The following is a 20,908-nucleotide window of genomic DNA, read 5'->3' as shown; positions in this document are numbered from 1 at the left end:
TCGGATTAGGTATGTGATAACGTAACGTCCTAGTTTGTAGATCGTGGCAAGGCTGTGGGATTGCTTAAATCTGCAGTACTTAAACACGAAGGGATGAGGTTCTTATATGAATGTGGATAATGTGTCTAATTTCAATAAAAAAAAAAAAAAATTAGGTCTGCAGAAAAATAGAAGCTAAGATGGGTTTTAGTCAGTAAGAAATTTGCTGACTCTCGTCCGCGCCAACTACATCAGGAGCTAATTTTATTGTTTTTCCACATCCCAAAAAGCGAGATGGTAGAATAATCTACTCAGCTCTTTAAAAAGCTATTCTCTAACGAAAATATAAGTAGCTGCCTTAAAGAGGATCAAATCGTAATTGGAAAGAGCACTTTACCTCCTCAAACTGCAATTATTATACACGAAATGTTCTCGAAAACGTGGAGTCTTGGCGTCTGAACCGCCAAGTTTTCAGCACGACTGAGCTTAGTTTAATTTGTGCACATTTCAACCCCCATTATACTAAATAGGGATGAAGGTAATTGAGACGCAACGTCTTGCCTTTCGGCCCGACCTCTTGGGTGTACGTAGTTGTTATATGTTTGACTGTATTGTAGTGCTCAGTTTCATATGGTCTTTAATTTAATTAAGGTATCATGTGAGTTTTTTAGTTAAGTTGCGTTTAGTCCAAACGTCTCATCATCATCATCATCATCTCAGCCATAGGACGTCCACTGCTGAACATAGGCCTCTCCCCCTTTGATCTCCATAGATACCTGTTGGAAGCGACCTGCATCCAGCGTCTTCCGGCGACCTTTATAAGGTCGTCTGTCCAAACGTCTGTTTACATTAAAATAATTTGATAAAATGCACTGGTTACTTTTTACTGTAATAATTTCCATAGAAAATCCTGGAGTGAGTAAAATACAACTTTTTAAGCCAATTCGTAAAGCTACCTTTTATTTTTATCGAATTCCAATTTTACTGAGAACTATGCATATCTAATGAAGTCGGTATACACTGAAAGGAGGTAAAATACCTAGTATAATATATTGTAAATCTGTAATGGAGTGCATGCTCCTGACGTGCCCTCAGGGCTTAACTTGAGTATGGGGGGATCTGATACATAAACTTACGTTGTTAACTTAGAATTTAAGTTAGCTCTTTAATAAGCAGACTAAAAATAATGATTTATGGCCCCAAGCATTTACTTATCGAAAATAACGATGAGTTATAGGTAGTTGTTGTTTAAGAATAATGATTGATTTCATATTTTGTTTATTTATGCGCAATAAGATATTTTGGGTATAATAATGATGCGAAAACTGAACATAAGTTCTTCTTATGTGTATCGCTTTTACCATAACTATCACCAAAACTACTAAACCAATTTGAGATCCTTCGAAAGTCTAGAAAACCTGAGCAAAGACAGAGGCTATTATTTGTCTGGGTGCGGGAAGTAATTACCTCGGTAAATAGATGAAATCACTGGCGGAAGGAAGCTAGTTAGTTGGCTTACCTATATTTATTCAAAGTACAAATAACATTTTAATCTATTTTTGGAGCAACAAACAACCAAAAATACAATACTAAAAAATCTATATTTTCCACCGAAAAATGCTTAATCAGCCTCCCCAATGTAAACACAGTGGTGATCAGGTACCCTGGTGTCAGCTCATTTGTCAATCAGGCTGTCATGAGTAATGGCCACGCAATCGGACAGATTTCAGAATGATATCGGGAGCCGGGAGGTTTATTTTACAGGTTTTTTTTCGGTGTTTGTGAAAATGGGTGTTTTGCTTTTGGATTGTGAATATTTTTACATGAAATTCATCATTTAATATTAATATATCTAATTCAAATAATTAGCAACGATTTGCTGAAAATGCAACTCGTTACTTACTGAAGATATTTCAGAGTTCATATTTGTTAAGCAAAAATACGACTGAATAGAAAACATTAAAGCCATTTTGCGTAAATACACATATAAAATAATGTAGGAGGCTAACTAAATATATGTGTGCACGACACATTTTGTCTTTCGATCCATATGTTTCTATGTTCATCTTGAACATTAAACTACAGGTACGCACTTAATTACTCTCGATGACGCAGTTATTATATTAATATTACCGTCAGCATCACCTAATAAGAATATACAGAAGGCATACTTTATTCATAGATCCAAATTCAATACTGTGCACTTTGCAGATTTGTAACAATATCTATTAATATGGAATCCGTATGTAGATAGTTATTATATTGCAAACCTGTGGTTTATCCCCTGAACCAATTCAGGGCCAAATTTTTACCGAATATCTAAGCGTTTTAACGATAAAAATACCTGTAAACTATAACAAAGGCACAGAAATAGAAAACAACACAGCTAAGTCAATTATGATCCTTCTGTCGAAACCTGCCGAGTCAGACAGGGGTACGCAACCTTCGCAAGTTATTAGGCCCATGTGTCTATGAGCCGGGATTAATCAAATTAATAAAGTCGTTATCTCGAGTGAGGCAATTTGCCACCCCTGTGCGACGTAATACTGTTATAAGTTGAGTTTAGACACTTTTAGCGCTGATGCGAACGTATAAATCGCATTAATATGTGCTGAGCTTATTAGGATCGCAAATTAAATGGTTATTGGCGTTACGCTTTGGGTAATTGTACGTTATTGGGTATTAAATGCTGAATATGGAAAATTATACACCATTAGAACTTCCAGCACCAAATAAAATGTAGCCAGTTTCCATGGTACCTCTGTCTCTTTATACCAAATGTCTCAATTAGTTCAGTAGTATATTAGTATTTCGCATACAATAATATATAAATATTTTGCAAGCGTATTTATAGGTAAGACTAGAATTTTACTACAATTAAAAAAACATAATCAGTGAAGTACATTATCGAAACACCTTCCTATATCCTTGACTTTGCACCATCCTTCCCCTTAAAAATCACAGCAAAAACACCACTCTTATATAAAAAAACGAAAAAAAACGTCATATTAATACAGAAAGCTTGATGAAAGCAGTTTACCGTCCATTTACTTGGATCGTTAGTAATGACAAAAGAACGAGCGGCGAGCGGGCGGGCCCGCGTGATTTATGTAGTCTGACTACATCGCGACGTATGCCGATATTTAGCTAAATAGTGCCTGTGACAGCTGGTCGGAAAAAGGCTACTTGGACTATTATGAATGAGTTTGTTGGGTAATGTTTTGAATATGTTAAGAGGGGCTTTCTTTTGTTTTGTTTGTTGTATCTAATGATGAATGTTAATTGTGTAAGTAGTATTAAAATTCTGATTTGTACTCACGGGGCACTATTTCAGTGTTAAGTGATCTGTGGTAATACTCTATAGCTTTTCGATGTTGTAGTTCACAACATAATAAAAATTTTGACACTTACATTACAGTACATTGTACAATATAGTATTATGGAGTAGGTATTTATATGTGTCTTTTCTGACTTCTCATCATTTCGCAGATCATTGCTACATCGTCCCACAGAGCCTCAAACGTTCTGACTTGCGTTGATCTTCCCAAGAACCAGTTTATAATAACGAAAACTATAATTTTGCTTCGCATTTCTAGCTCTATCTTAACTCAAGAGACAACAAAGTAACAACCAATATAACTTTTCCCAGCGATAAATCAATTAACTCGATTGTCTTCCTACGTCTACGATAACGAAGATATTGGCCAAATGGCTAGCCCATTTCTGACCAATCTCGAGTAAAAGTGCCATAAATTAACTGGGAGGAAATAGATTATTGTGTTGCCGGCCCAAGTTGCTGGCTGCACGATTTATCACCGTTTTAACCGATAAATTATTCACGCTAATTTAAGTTGTTGTTCGAGAACACACCTTTAGTTCGCTTCTAAGTTTGATTTGCATAGAGAAGCTATAAATTAGTTGTAATTTTAATATTTATGATTGTCATTTGATTAATTAGGTATGTATGTGGAACGTCTCGTCTTAGATATGATTGCTAAGCTAGTAGTTCTGTCAAACTTTTGGGTCGGTTTGATTTATTTTTGTAACTTCCAACTGGATTTATCCGAATATTGTATTAAGGGCTTGATTGTCAGTATATAACTAGCAGGGTCCGCATATCTACAAACTGCAGTAGCTTAGTACAATGAAAATACACAATAGGTACAATTATACCTAACTACCTATCTACCTTTCCCAGGGAGAAAGTGTCGATATCTGATGTATGCAGCACCCTGTCTATATCTATTAAGCACTGAATGAAATAAAGATCGATTTGAAAGTCTGAAGTCGTGACGGAAATGAGACTTAGAAAACTGATTTGATATTCAAAGACAAGAAACAATAGTACTGTATTGTATTTTATTCAATTTGTGAAAGGAAATGAAGTGCTACATACAATAAGATATGAAAAAGTCTCGAATTAATAACCTGATTCTGCTTTCAATAAAAAATCTTCACGTTAATTTATAAGCGACACGTCTCGCCTGTCAAATTAAAAGTAAAAGCATTACAGCCTCAAAAAAATCAATTGAAACATACACAAGAACTAAAAAACTCAAAACATTTCATTTCTTTCTTATACATTTCACTTTTATTCTCGGGCACGCGCAGCCGTATTGTCGCGAAAGTAGCGTCGGATACGGTTGCTCACGTCGGCCGTCCGGTCACGTGCTGCCGTGTCCGGTGCCGGCAGCCAATCAGTGGGTTCTCTAATTAATTTACTTTGAACGCTTCTTATTGGTCGCGACGTGCTCCAATCAACACGAACCACTTCACGATTAGTTTCCACAGCCGCCGGTTTTTCCGCTGACTTTAATTTCCGTTGATCGCTTGGAGAAGTTTGTTTTTTCTGTCTTGGATGGGGATTGTAATATCTGCAGCTTTTGCAGTGAATCGTCTTCCTTCTTTGAATAGGACTTTGTTCCATACTGCTTTGAGAAAAAGTTAAGATCTTTATTTTCATTGCATCTATGATTTCTCAAGATACGGAACATAACAACAATTTAAAGACAAGATTTATTATAACGATCCTCATGAAAAAAAGACCAATCGTCCAAGACAAACGCATCAGGGAAATTAGTACTAACTAAACGATGATGGACAAGCAGCTCGTTAACATTTGTGCGTTGACAATAGCGTATCCTCCCAAGCAATATTGTGACTTATGCAAATTATGTTAATGCCTATAATCCCTTGGAACATTGCGGTGGATTCTTGGCACTCGACGAATCCAGGTCGATCCGATAGTTTATACCCTAGACTCAGGTCTGTGACGATTATCACCGGCGCCTCTATTCAGGATTTGTTTGGACTGTTCTTAGAATAAATCGGGGAGGATGCCAGAATGAGTAGAAAAGGATCAAAAGATTCGTGCACCTATTTTCGATTGGTATCTGAAATGCTTTGCTAATAAAAGACTACTGGGAAAAATAGTTTGCCAACGCGGATTGTAATTAAAATATATTTCGCAAGTTACCTCACCCAAAGATAAAGATATACAGAACAGACAGCTAAAAATATCAAAACCTGACGCAAAAGACATAACAGCCATTAATGCCATTACAAAAGTGCTCGTAAGTCTGCGCACACGCCTCCCCCTTTACATAAAACTGTCAGCGGTCGATCTGCGGTTTGCTATAACGTATAACAGATGGCGCTGTTAGAAAAATACCCAGCGTCCCTTTGTAGTGAGACGGCCATGATGATTTGTATGTCAACGTATGACAACCCACTGACAGATATAAATCCTAGTTTTTTATTTGTTTTGTTCGTCTTTTGTTTTGAGGTTTTATGTGTCCTGGATTGTTTGTTTATCTGTTATGTCTTTTCCAGGTGGTTGGACAGTTTTGGGGTATCAAGTATTTAGTTAGAGTTTCAAAGTTTGTTCAACATACAGCGAACTAATTTAAATAGGTCTTTGAAAGGTATTTAATGTTCAAATAATATAAAAATAAATAAAGATAAAAATTGCATCAACTTAGGATTCATTATGTATGGCAAAGTCTAGTTTAAGTGTACTCGGCTTATCTTTGCCACTAAGTAAAACAATTTGCATCTTTCAACATTTTGCCATCAAACACGAACCACAAAAAAAAATTAAACTCCACAACTCACAATCTTACCACAATAAAATAAATTCTAAACTAAAATAAATGTGTTTAGCCAATAATTAATCGCAATACATTTACCTCCTTGGATTCGCCGCGGTCGGTTAATGGCATCATATGTCACTTCGTTAATGCCTAAGTGCTAGGACCTCGGAATTACGTCCGTCCAGTGCTTATACGTCTATTCGACTCCGTCACAGAGTATAGAAAGATGGGAGATGCCATAATGTAGGTAGATCAAGCACTTTCTTCTAGATCAAATACGTACGGTGAACATGAAAACATGATCAGTTACGAGTGAAATAATGAAGTGGTCGGGCTCTTTGAGACATTTGGCAACGATTTTTGGTATTACAAAAAATGGGCGGGTTCTAAAGTAGCCGTTTGAGAGCGGAGAAAGTAACGGTCCTCGTCCCCCAGACTTCCGCATTTTGACGAGCTACTTTTTTTAGGAGATTTTCCGTTATGACATCTCCGCTAGCCATTTTGTTCTCTTTGACTCCGTCCAGTACTTACACTGTTTGACTCCGACTAGTTGCGTCTGTTTGGCGTACTACAAATGTTCATATTGTAAGATACATTTGTAATGTGTAAGGCGGTTGCATTTGTGTGTAGGAAGAGTAATGCAACGGTAGCAATAATAATCTTGGCTGGGATTGAACTAATTGATAAGGCGTTGGTTTTGAATTAAATTAACATAGTTATGAAGTCTTATTAAGTGGTTCGAACACCTGTTCTGATAACAATAGATTAGGTTCTGTTTGTTTCAAGTTAGAAACAAATGCCACTTACGACATTCTGACATAGCAAAATTAAAGCAAGATCACTTCAATTATGGAATGCATGAATGAAGGTGACTAGTTGGTTCAATTCTTTGTTGTTTATGAACTAGTTAGTTCAGTTCTAAGATATGGGCTTGTTTTTTGGGGGCAGTCTAGTGATAGAGAACTTATCTTTAGCATGCAAAAAAAATATTTGGTCAATGTGTAAACTAAAATTAACAAATCTTAGTGTAAACAAATCTTACATTACCTTCACTGTACATTGTTAATCTCATCCTCCAAATCTGTTCACTTATCCTAATTTTTCTCTATCTCCTCAGAATGCAACTGCAACGGTCACGCTCGTCGCTGCCGATTCAACATGGAGCTCTACAAGCTGTCTGGCCGCGCCTCCGGAGGGGTGTGCCTCAAGTGCAGGCACTATACCGCCGGCAGGCACTGCCATTACTGCAGGGAAGGATACTACAGAGACCCTACTAAGCCTATTACGCATAAGAAAGCTTGTAAACGTGAGTACTGCACTTTTCTTTATACTTAAGCCCCTTTTAGTAAGTTAAACTGTCAGTTCTGTTTCAGATTTTTCTACTTTCAGCTAGTTTTTGCTTTTACTTCTATTCTAACTATGGGTTGCAGCATTTCTGACTGCAACGGTAACCAAGCTATCTTCAGTTGACACATCGCCGATTTGACCAAAAGGCGTAGGGAAAGGTAAAGGGAAGTATACGGCTGATTATGAATTGGTTATCGGTATAGTTAAATGGTGCAACTCTGGTTCAGCCTGTATTACACACAAGATTTTACCGCTCATTTAATTTCCTTTCAATACTTAATTGCATACAGTTGAAAGAGAATGTAGTTTCGAATGTTACAATTTTATGACAAATAAATTATAAATTCAATAAACCTCCTCCTAGAAATGAAGGTAATAAAACCGACATTAATTTTACATTAATTAAATTCTATTGAACTTTAAAGTTAATAAAATGATTTCAAAAGCTTTTACATAACTAAATAGGTCTGAGATATTATCCCATTAATATTATAAATACGAAAGTTTGTATATGAATGATATATGAATGGATTTTGAAAAAACTTGGCAGTAATTAAGCTTGACCGGGAAGTAGTTCCCTAAGGAAGCGGTTGAAACTGCTGGCATCCGCTAGCTAGTATAACTTTAACTTTATAACCTATTTTTTTAGAACCAACCCCGTACTTACCATTATTTGCAGATTGAAGCAGAGATTACTTTCAGTTTATTTACCTACAATATCAATAAAAATTAATCCTCATAAACCTTTCAAAATAGCCCATTAACTTTACGTTTACAACTTGAAACCGAAACATTTTAAACGTAAAAGATAAGCATAGATTAAACCAAAGACTACAGATTAAAGTGACGATAACCATTTACACCTGTCCACAGACACACAAACAGACAGACAGACAAACGGATATAATCTAACTATCTCTGTCCAAATAGACGCCATCGTTGTATAAATACTTGGGTTTAGTTAAACTGAGTTTAACGTTCAAATGTATTTGTTTAAGACGCATCAGTTGAGAGATTTGAACGCTTTTTGTGTTTTTAATGTTAAAGTTTAAGTTGTGCTATGTATTATGTGTGTGGTTTGAAAATAAGCTTTCTTTAGTGTGGCATAAATCTGACTAGCACACTAAAAGCTATTAGTCGGCCGATAGTTTGTTTGAACCCATAAATCAGTATGAAAATGAATGGTAGTACACACATTACAAAGATCAGATATCTAGCCCGCAATAGACCCACTGAAAATTTTATTTGAATCAAAATTATTTTAAATAGTCTGCAGTGTATAGGTAGGTACTCTTTTTGTGATTCTTGTAAACGACTTTTGGTTAAATAAAACTTTATGGATACAGTTTACTCGTAAATGGGCAGATTTCTTAACATACACTATCGTAATCTGAAAAAAAGTAATAACATCAGCCTTTACGAACCATAATCTTACCCAACAAAAACTATCTCACCGAGTAACAACTCGGCAAACATTTTAACCCTATCAAAACTAAACCAATTCTATTCCCGAAGAAATCGAAATGGCGAAACAAAAAGCCGTTACGTTGCCATCGTAAAATCCGCAAGTAAAGTCCTAGTCACATCGTGGAGGGTACAATAGTTTTCACATAAAATTGGCCGAAAATCGAGTTGGTCCTTTCGACCGAAATTGGTCCTTTGGGACGCCTCAGTTTTATTTGACGGCCGCGGCAGGTTTTTCGCTGATTGAGTCAAGATTGGGGTATGGAAATGGGTACTCTTAGGTATTGTTGTTACGTCAGCTAACTGAGGCCGAGTTTGATAGGGAGAATTGAAATGCTGGCGTTGTGAAATAGGAATAAGGAAGTTTATATAAAGTTTGATTAAGTAACATTTTACTGTAAAATTATTGCCTATTTTATAAACTAAGTCTAAGTAAGTGTGTAAACTTATAATTAATTTAAACCTATGCCAAAACCTTAAAATATGGAAGGTAGACCAACCTTTCTTGTTGACAAAGGACAATAGCATTTCCAATACGATTTTCATTTAAAACTTCAACAATAAATATCATGCTTTGAACACTTAGTAACCTTAGAAGATAACCTTGTTTCCCAGACGCTTTTAGCAGCAATGCTCTCGTATAGGAAGTGTCACGTCTAAATAACTATGCCGGCTATAAGTCACCAAATCAAACACCCTGTCATCACCATCTCAAGAAAAACAGTATCCTCAAGACACTGTTCCCAAAACCTTTTCCAATTCTCGGAATTCACGAGCATCTGACCGACCAGCACACTCGATACAATTGCCAACATTATTTCGGATTACACTCGCCGCCACACACCCGGGACCACAATATACCACGGGGTCAACGCACATACAACACTTTCCCTCAACCGAACCATCCCGGTAATTGAGTTCAGGATCTCACGACGCACCCGGGACATTCCCATTGTTCCGATTATCGAATGAAATCAACTATATCGATTTATATTCGATAACAAATCATAACGCACAATAAAACGAATTCTGTTTCGAATAGTTTCAATTATGGATAGTGATTTAGGATATCGCAATATTTTTTGTTTATTTTTTATTTAAAGGTCTGCCAGTATTTTTGTTTTGTCCAACCGTATCAAGTAATAGAGAGATTATTGAAATAATGGCACATAAAAATAGCACTTAACACCATGATTTAACGACTAATTTAGATTTCGTTCAGCTTTACGGCCTAGGAAATGTGTTAGAATTACGTTGTTTACTGATTAACTTGAAAACAATAAAATAAAAGTACTTCTCGTTATAGGGCAGCGCTATAAACTTGTTACCGGGGAAATAAAACCTGATTGTGCAATAGTTTTACTTGCATTGTTCTGCAGTTCGCTAAATTGCAATGTAATGTGTGCACTCCGCACTAAATTGCATTAACTGTGTACGAACCAATTATGTTGAGAGTATTGTTATGTCTTATTTCAGCCTCCGGGCTATGGCTTAATGTTAAACGTTTTAGCTATTTATCACCTTTTAAGGTTTTATTTCTATTGCCTTTATCCTTTAGTAATTAACTTTAAGGCGTGGATTTAATTAATAGTTTTAATAGTGCATTCGCAATTTATGAAACATGGAAACTCTTGTACAGAAACTAAACAGTTAGTTAGTTGACTAGGAGTGCCCTGCTTGCACCATATCGTCCTGATGAAACAAGTTGCCATCACACTCGTACAACAAATATTAGTTCAGCAAGTCCAAGTTGGAAGTTGCGAAGTAGCATCTCGCAAATACACTGTCGAGCTAATTTACTTGGTAAACAACGCAAACAGCCAAGAAAACTGTGTTAAGAACTTAAGACTTCGTTATTTTCCGACAACAGACTTACTTTGAGAAAAAATGTAATAATAAAGAAAGGGAACGAAGTTTTCCTTTTCCTTCTTTGTGAAACATCTCGCAAACAGGACTTCGGTCAGCAATGTTATCGTATTATTTTTCTTTCCTTGTTTATGATTGGGAATTTGATTATTATCTTATGTAATTTTTATTGAGGACACTGTTGTTAAGAGGACAACAAATATTGTTTTATAAATCATCAAATAAAAATTCTAACATCGGCTATCTTTCCAACATTTTTTATCGATATTCGTGAAACAGAAGGATCGATACTCGTTCATTCGATTCTAGGAAACAGAGTCGGGTGAGCTCGTGATTCAATTATCCTCTGACAACGACTCGTGCAGATCAGGAATGGTCGACGAAAAATTCAATCGACGCTTTGTGAACGTGGTACAACCTGGATTTGCTGTGAAAAGGACTCGATACATAGGTTTTTTTTTTAAATAGAACAGGATAAAATATCCTTTGCTGCGAACTAAAACATACACAAAGAACAGGTTGCATAGGTGACAAACATTTTCGATTTAAGGGTTCTTATCGACGTTTTTTCTACTACAACTAAAATCTATATCTATACATCTTGAAATATCTATACTTACTCGAAATTACTTTTCAATTTCAAAAATTTCTCCATTGTTAAAAATATTTCTGATCTTTTTCCTTCGTGAATAATATCTGGTCCTTTCCCCACAGCCTGCGACTGTCACCCAGTGGGTGCGAGCGGGAAGACCTGCAACCAGACGAGCGGCCAGTGCCCCTGCAAGGACGGAGTGACTGGCACCACCTGCAACCGCTGCGCCAAGGGCTACCAGCAGTCCAGGAGTCATATCGCACCTTGTATACGTAAGAATTTGGAGTTTTTTTGTTTTATGTACATTTTTAGGACCACAAAGACTGGTCTTTTTCTATGTGGGGGCCGGCTTCCTGTCTTAGCTGATGCCGTGAGTACCATAATGGAGTGACGACTGTCTGAGCTCTTCAAAAAAAAATTCCGCTCAATTGGAATACATTAGTCAAAACTTTCAGTTCAGCAAGTACAGCGCTACTGAATTAAGACTTTTAAGTCAGAAAAGTTTCATGCCCCCAAAACATTTAATAACACATCCACCATTTCACAAATACAATCGATTTATTGGCACCACCCACGTCCTTGGCGAGGTGTGAACCAAGAAATGTCCGAGCACCTGGCGACTGTCCCACGCATTAAAACTCACTTAAATGTAACCTATCGGGATTGTAACCACTAAACTAGCCATTACTACAGTCGTAACCTCGTAACTGGCTGGCTTTGAGAAGCCGACAGTCATGGGATTGTAACACCGTGTAAGGAAATTGAATAACTCCTGAACTACTGTGTTTATGTTAGCTGTAGGCGTTATGGCTGAATGATAGCCAACGGTAAGTGGGTTGGTGATGGACGAATTTTATGGACACAGGTGCAGCGACTTCCTAGGTTCTAAAAGTCAGTAGCTACGGCGTAAAATATAGGAAAAGTCCAACATCAAGTTATGTACCTTATTTACTGTTTGGGAAGCTAAACCACTCGTATTTTGTCGTCAAGTCAGGGAAGTCACCTTCAAGTCTTGATTTTAGTTCTTTGAAGTTAAGTAAAAATTTCGTTATTATCGCATTCAGCAATATGGAATAGATTTTCCTCATCATACACTCTTTCCCAGTTTGTCCGAGTAAGACCTGGAGAAACCCACCTCCAATTCTTACTAAATCTTACATAAACTTACTAGCTGACTATTATTGATTTATTATCTTGTCTCTGTCCAGGTATACCCCGAGTGGTGACTGCAGTGCAAGCCATGGAGGCAGTGGACGGTGACCCGGGCCGCGGTAAGTAGTAAGTGTACCTTCACGCACTCTCGCCTCACACTCACATGCATGCCCATGGACACTCAATCATTGGTCTAATTTACACTGTTTGAATATCTTTCAAATGGTGTAAAAGTTTTATTTTGAAAGGTGATCTTGGTCTTTACACCCATAATGACATTGGCAACTATCAAAGGACAAAGTTAGAAACTTTCTTCTCTTCAAATGTTTTAAGTGATTGAGTGTTTATGAAAAGGAGCTTACTGTACTGGCTGTAAGAAAAACATTTTATAACAAGTTTTAATAATTTTAATCTTGATTGTATTGTGAATATAATTAGACGAAAAAATACGAGGAAGTAAATAATAGTGGAAGTAATACTGCGTTGAATTGAAGATGACAGTAAAATAACTTCGACTCATCTATTTGCATAGTGCATCGTAAAATTTACTTTATGGAACGGTTATGTGTTTAAAAACACAATGTTGCTTGAAATGCGCTTGCGCAGGCTCTAAATTTTACAAGTTACTTATAGACTATAATAAGCAGTCACTTGTTACTTAAGAAAGCTTAAAGGAAATTCATCTTCCTTCGGTACTGTGTGTTTTACAATACAAAATATATTTACTCTTTTTTTATTTCTTATTTGGCAAAAGGCGCAAGAATATATATGTTTTATAATTAATTTATTAAAACAGTACAGTAACTCCACATTATTATTAATTTGCACTTCAATTTTATTTATCTCACTGCGTTTTTGTAAGTTATAAGTCTCCAATGTTGCAAAAATGGTGACATATCTAATGAAATTAACATTTGGAATATTAATGTTAAATGTCAATTGATATAAGATTGTAATAATTATAAAAATTACTTTGCAACAAATTATGGCTTATTAAAATGCAGTAAGTAATTGAAATCCATTCCCATACCACATTGACTAACTTCATATTGAAATAAAGTTAACATTTCATCTAAAACACCGTGGAAATAGTCCTATCTTTTTAGACACTGAGGACCAAACGTAACAGTATTCGTTTCAAAGGATCAAAATAGTAATAATAAGTTTTGTAAGCTTTTGCAGTATTTTCATGGTGTTCACGTTTCGTAGTGTGGGAATGTTAAGTGTCGTATTGTGAATCTTACGAAGTTCATTTCAAGCTTATTCCGTGTCATCCACTGTCAAACTCATAACTGTTTTTGTTTTATTTTATCAGTGCCGAGTGAGAGGTAAAACTTTCATATTAACATTATTTTTACATTTTTCATATATTATCCTTTCAATCCAATTCTAATCTTGCTCTTTTTAACTATGTAAATATGTCATATTGTACCTAAATTAATGACTTCATTATCATTCGCTTTGGTGAATTACATACATTATATGATGACCGTAGAGATATGTGTCATATTAACGTGCACACGATGTCAAGGGCTCCAATACAATTCGTTTTAATTTGTACTTAAAAGTTCTCAGTAAAAATACAGCAATATTTACACACAGCAGTAATGGAACAGACAGTTCAATGGCCAATATCTCTCCAAAGACGTTGACTGAGCTATAAGTCATAAATAGGCTCACAGCCAATCTTACAGAAAATCGCTTTCAAACATAGCGAAATTAACAACCCAGAATATACGAAAAGCAGAATACTGAACCTCCCAAAATAATCCAGATAATATTATTTGAACCAATAAATTATCTAGTATCAAATAGCCATGTCCTGATGATAATGTATATGAAAACAGCAACGGAGCAGTGCGGCCGGTGTCGCGCCGCCGCTCGCACGCTAAATCTCAACAAGTTCTGCAGCCGAGACTACGGTGAGTTATTCTTCTTTTACTTCTTTATATTCTTCTCTGCCTTCTTCTTGATGTCCTACTGCTTCATCATTTGACGGAATCTATGTTTTCAGTTCTGTGATGCTTGTATTCGTCTCCGATTGATGTTACCGAAGCCGGGGTTTATGCTTTGCATCCAAACGGTCTATTATGATCTTCATCGTCCATACATTAATATTACTTTCAATAAAGTTTTCTGCGTAGAAGCGATTCAGTATCATGTTTAACTACATGTAGCTTATTATGAACAATTTCAACACCATTATTGCAGACAAAATGAAATATGAGAATCTGTAAAAGATTCTCATATTCTACATAAGCTTCTAGTAATTTCATACCTTCTAAGGTTTTACGATCAAAATCAGCTTCCGCAATAAAAGACATAATCTTATTACTATCGTCTATTACTGTGTTTAATTAGAATATTATGGACATAAGTTATTTATGTGTTCTTAATAAACTATAAACACCTATTGCTTGTGAAACTATCAGTGAAACATGTTATTATCTTCTTTTATACTTTCCAATAGGTACTTCATGAGATAATTAAACTTTGATAGCTTAATTATTACTAACTTTGCAAAAGTCAATTACTTCTTCATCTTAATAGCTAAAGATAAAGCATAAAACACCTTCAACAAAACGAGTTTCGACCATTCGTTGAAATTAAAAAAGACGACTCATGTGAACCGAACAAGTTTCGATCTTACACTAGTTGCAAGCTCATCTGTCTTCTGTCTTATCTATACTCTGTACCCCAAATGCGTTAACTAGCGAGGAAAAATGATCGATTTTTCATTTTTTTCTTTTATATACCAACCCACCAAAAGGCTGATAAGGCTTTTTCGGTCAACGAGACACCGACGAAGAACTCAATGTAACTACTTTTCCTGATGTGATGTTTCCTGTACCAAATGATTGACAAATACAAACCCTGTTTACTCAAAGAGACTCTGATGAAAGAAACTTTTCCTGAAGCTAATATTTCTTCCCCAGTCATAATGGGCAAGGTGGTGGGCCGCGAGGCGAGCGCGGCGGGCGACCAGTGGGTGCGCCTGGCGCTGAGCGTGCAAGCGGTGTACAAGCGCGCGCCGCGCAGCCGCCTGCGCCGCGGCGGCACCGCCCTGCACGTGCGCGCCGCGGACCTCGCCTGCAAGTGCCCTAAGATCAAGATTAACAAGTGAGTGCCACTTCTATTTCTCCACTATCATAATGTAGATTGGTAGAGAATGCCTAAGGCGTTAAGTCCGCCTTTGTACATTGAAGTTGAAGGTAATGCAGAGCTGGAAGCACAGCTACGCAATGGTGAAATATAACTATAGCAGTAGACTCGGAAGGAAGGACTACACAAATGGGTCAACCATAAATTAGTTTACTAAACTGCCATAATACAACTCTCATTAGACTTTGCTTTGATGAGAATGCATATGTTCTTTGACTAGGTACTTTTGAGGCAGTTAATATGAGCTGTTCCTGCAAGCTAAACTTGAAAGAAGTAGCACTGTTCAATCTGAACATTCGACTACAGAAAAAATGCATCCTTACCTATCTGCTAATGAGATCTCAGAACACTTAAGTTAAAGCATTTCTGCTGTCATTAAAAGGAATACAATTTTCGGTTTTCTTAGTAACGAAATAAATAGCTTTAACAAATTGAATGAAGATACAAATTCGCAAATTGCTCCGGTCCTTCCATCTAACAATAGATGTAAACCATTAGGAGTCAACGAGCCATCGCTAAGTTTCTTTAAGTGTACTCCAACCAAATTACCGCATTAAACAAACCTAGCTTTTTTATTTAAGATATTTATTGTTTGTGTAAAAGACTGGTTTGTTTTTGTATGCTCAAATGTTTATCAATTTTATGTTTTGCGACAGTATGTACAAAGGCATGATTTTATAAATGCTGATTTATATTTCCCTAGGTCATACCTAATCCTAGGAGTGGAAAAAGAGGGTGTGTCAAGTGGTTTGCCGGGGCTGACAGTCGGCGAGAGGACACTATTACTGGAGTGGCGCGACGACTGGCACCGACGCATCCGTCGACTTCAGCGCCGCGCGATCAACTGCCACTAGCGGCCCGCCATCTTGGAATAGTGGGGATTAAGCAACCAATGAGAGCGCTCCGCTCTCGTCGTAATCCGTCGTTGCAAACATACGTGAATTGATAACGTAGTTGTTTTAACTGTTACTGCCATATACGTGCTGTCTTTATAAATTCATATTACAATAACTGTATCAGGGATGAATGTTGATATATCGTAAGACTGATTGTAATCTCTCTGCAATACATCTTCGTGTATCTTTAAGGTGTCTTAGGTCTTTATGTCAGTCCCGTTAGTGTGTCGTCATCCTTTGTTAGCTATACTTCGGCCGTTCAGAGAATGCGTTCCTGACACCTATCAGTTAGTCACGACTAGTGATGGGCACAACATAACACTGAGTTCGTTACCGTTCCTTCAAAATGAACCGCCGCATTATTTTAAGATTATTTTCGTTTTAAATTGGCGGAATCATTTGTTTTATATTTTAGTTATTTAAGTGGAAACCAAAAAAAGGTAATATTCATATAATAAAATTGTTTTATTTATTCTTTGTTACAAGTACATTGAATTGAATGTGCGAACAGAATATTAATCAGACTCCGATTTGCTTGAGGAGGTGGTGTCTTCATCATCATCTTCGCCTACATGTATAATTATATTATTATCAATAACAGAATCAATCCTGATATCTCGGTCTAACAAAAGCCGGGTAATCAAATAAAAACAGATCGAAAACACTTGAAAAACGTGGTCTATGCGCACGAAACGACAACGGACGACTGTTTTAGCGTCACAAAATGGCGGCCCATAACGCCATTTGGGGTTACCATTTTTAATCTAAGTATAAAAATGCGGTTTGGTCATAGTTTTATTTTTATATTTCATAAACGTTATAATTAAGTCTTATAGTCCATTATTTTCCAATTCTTAAAAAGAAAATCAAAACGTATTATTTTATATTATAACTGTATAAGAACAGATTACGATACTTGCCTGTTATTTTTAGCACAGCACTACAAAATATAAACCGCTGACATAACCTTGTAATAGCGCAGTATAGATTTAGAAAAATATTGTTTACCAAGTTATTTGACACTCAGTTTGGCACAAAATTATAACATTCATTGATTATTGATATAATAATGTTGTTTTAATGCTCCTCAATTGTTAAAACGGTAAACAACCAGCAAAAATATTTTTATCGTAACTGCAACGCCATTGCAAAGTTACGTCGTCAGTTCAATCGCGACGTGTCAGGAACGCATTCTCTGAATGGCCGAACTATAATAACTGTTTAACAGAAGTACTGTCATAGTGAAAAGCTTTATACAATTATTGAATCAATATTTATTTTTGATTTCATTTATTTGTATAATACCTACTATAAAGATAGCGTTTCGAAAAAGAGCCTAATTTTACATTATACCAATTAATTGATATATTTCGCAAACCTAGGCCTAATCAAAAACCTACAATTTCTATCTAGATATTAAAAAATAAATAACTTAATATACTTAATCAATAGACTCTCGTCATAGTTAGATTTTGGCACTTCATATAGCCTTTATCAATATAAATATATTTAAATGTAAAGTTGTCCATTTTGATCCAACATTCATTCCTGAGCACTCAAACGTTTACCTAGTCCGTTTTAGGAATAACGTTATTGATAACTAATAACTGTAGTTTCACTGTTACTTACGACAAGGTTTTATGCCAAAAATGCAAGAGACATTAATGCGGCGCGCGGGTCCTTTTGTACGAACAGAATTCGAAAAATAAAAAGCAACAAAAATAAAGAAGACTTTGGGATCTGGAGTCGAAAAGACCAAATCATGTACGTGGCAATCTACATGAAGAAAAACTTCGAAATTTTCCCCATCCTAGGATTTCGTTGAACAAAAAGTGTACATTATTATTATTATTTATTTTGAATAGTTTAATTTTATAAGGCAAAACTTAATTGTATCGTTCCATTTCTTGCATTTTTTGTATAATTGTTATTTTATATTGAAAATGCTAATGTTGATATTGTTTTTATGTGCTGTGGCTGCATGACATCATGGTGTCTGTCCAACTTTGTAATAAAACGAAGCAAAATAAAAATAATTGAAAAATACTCTTTATTATTTAAAGAGTATTTATTTCTATTAATAAAAAAAAAAAACAATAAAAAAGTAACAAAATCATGACAGTTTGAAATGACATTTATGTCATGTCAGTTTGACAGATGACGTGAGTTGTGTGCGCGATTGTACTCGTTAGATGTAGGACACATTCGAAGATGAATCACCACATAGTCACAATGGTTTAACGTACCTCATTTATATTATAAATCTTATCACTAAGGTTAAGTGTTTAATTTATATCGTTAGCGCTTAGATTTTATACACATTAAGCTAAAAATATCAATCTCTCTATGTGTTCGTAATTTTTCTCTTTTTTATTTTTCTGTAAATTAAATGATTTAAATATTAGATCTTGCCAAAGTAACATTTTTATTTTGTATAGAGTACTAAGTTTCCTCTGTATAATATCTTCTGTGTTGAGGATATAACTTGAACAAATTGCGTCGCCTAACTAAGGTATGTACAGTATTACTAGCTTTACTAAGGAAAATAATAATAAGAATCTTTTGGTTTTTGAAAAAGTACAATCTTCGAAAAAAGCTATATAAAAAAACATTACGCAACTCTAAAAGAATTTCTCATTGTTGCTTGGAGTACAAAAAAAAACATAATTTTATCTTCAGAAGAACCATACAATACACAAAAGCTATTCATACATAACAAAAAAAAATATGAACATCTCAATCGAGGAATAAAGTCAGAAAGTATGCGTAATCATGTCCAATTGATCTGTCAAAGTTATTTATGCTATCTGTGCGGCCGCCATCTTTATAATGGCATAAATCAACGTGAACGCAACATTTTACAATAATCAATGTTACCGGTTGAACGGACAGACTAAATTGCCTGAAAACGCTGTTATAAAAAGTAATAAAAAATGAAATATTTCCATAATGTTTTTATGTCGTGATTTAGGTACAAACTCTTCTGATTCACATTTGAAGGGCCGCAGTATATACTCAGCATTTATAAAATCATTATACTTTTTCAAAAAACAAAAGAACGTAATCTATAGATAAAATAAATATTTAAAAAACGACTTAGAAGTTTCGCTTGAACGTACTACGGATTGTAAAAAGTGTATTTAGTTGTAGATTGAACTATTAACCTGTTTCTAGTTATGCATATCTTTAGATTTCATAATTTGTATATTTCAAATTATAATTTGGCTCTATAGACTGTAATCTTTATACTTTAGCTGCTAATAAAAAACACACAAATGTCAATTTAGTAACGATGTTCTTTTTTCAAAGTTTACCTAAATAATTATAACGCGCCAAATTATAATTTAAAATGTCGAAAATATATTAATATCTGATCGTAATTGTATTTATAGCATAGTCAGTTTGTATTTTTACTGAATTTAATAATATATGTGAATATTGTTTTATTTTCCAGTTTATTTATTCAGGGTGGTAACAATGACGTATTTACAAAAATCAACCATTAAATTGAATTAAATAAAACTACAAATAATCATGAAAATATTACCACCACTTTTGACCGATCATTCCTACAATAATAATTACCAATAATACGAAAACATCCAGAACGATCATATTTGAATATTAAACTTAATTTGTCTTATTTTATATGCAAGCACTGTCTTCAACCCTCTCTATCATTACCTACTTTATATTGGTTTAATGAATAAATTACTTATTATTAACGCACAAACAAGGCCTATTAAGCTTACTGTCGCGAAATTAAATTAAATACATCTGTTTATTTGGCGACACGTACTGTTATAAATAGTATAATATTCATTTAGTTATACTTATTTATATTTTAAGGGATGTCAATTGAACTTAGGAAAGCGCGCGAAGGTTTTATGTCCGACTATAGATTCAAAATGACCGATGTTCTGTCTATGGTCTGTGAAACTTTTGGCGCGCAATCGAATTGTGTTTTCAAGATACCCTGCTCCTGTGATGTAATAAATGTTATTGGTTATATTTATTTAAAAATAAAAGTACATTAATATACGTATATGTGCTTTTATTGTTGACAGACAAACCTCCTTTTTATAACCTTAGACTTTATTGTCCCAAGAACGACTTTAGACAAACAAACTCTAGTTATACTTATCCCTATAGGGCATAATAACTACAATAAAATAATCACACATTTTCAATATTCGACAACAGACCTATCAGACCAATTACCTACAGTTCTTCAATATCTAGGCCCATAAAACAGTCGTCCATGTAAACACGCCTCAAAGCTAACAACTACATGTTATCCGTCGCACGTACCCATAAATCAGTTATAAAGCCACTTCCAGACAATATAGGGCTAAGGG

General features: G+C 35.3%; 1 protein-coding gene across 2 annotated transcripts in view; it reads left to right on the top strand.

Annotated features, from left to right (window-relative positions):
* LOC124635158 (netrin-B) overlaps positions 1-20,595 on the top strand; it is a 133,083-nt gene extending 112,488 nt beyond the window's left edge. Inside the window, exons 2-8 of one of the 2 annotated variants that reach the window (XM_047170964.1) lie at positions 7,189-7,377; positions 11,463-11,612; positions 12,549-12,611; positions 14,340-14,414; positions 15,429-15,612; positions 16,358-16,796; positions 17,763-20,595. In XM_047170964.1, the coding sequence (XP_047026920.1) occupies positions 7,189-7,377; positions 11,463-11,612; positions 12,549-12,611; positions 14,340-14,414; positions 15,429-15,612; positions 16,358-16,508 (812 nt within the window). In that variant the 3' untranslated portion in view covers positions 16,509-16,796; positions 17,763-20,595. Of the gene's footprint in view, positions 1-7,188; positions 7,378-11,462; positions 11,613-12,548; positions 12,619-14,339; positions 14,415-15,428; positions 15,613-16,357; positions 16,797-17,762 lie in introns of both variants that reach the window. The other variant, XM_047170965.1, reaches the window with a different exon arrangement.
* The last annotated feature ends 313 nt before the right edge of the window (positions 20,596-20,908 follow it).

The sequence above is a fragment of the Helicoverpa zea genome, chromosome 12 (genome assembly GCF_022581195.2).
Source record: "Helicoverpa zea isolate HzStark_Cry1AcR chromosome 12, ilHelZeax1.1, whole genome shotgun sequence".
Taxonomy (NCBI): Eukaryota; Metazoa; Arthropoda; class Insecta; order Lepidoptera; family Noctuidae; genus Helicoverpa; species Helicoverpa zea.
Note: the sequence above shows the minus strand (reverse complement) of the source record. Positions and strands in the feature narration are given on the sequence as shown.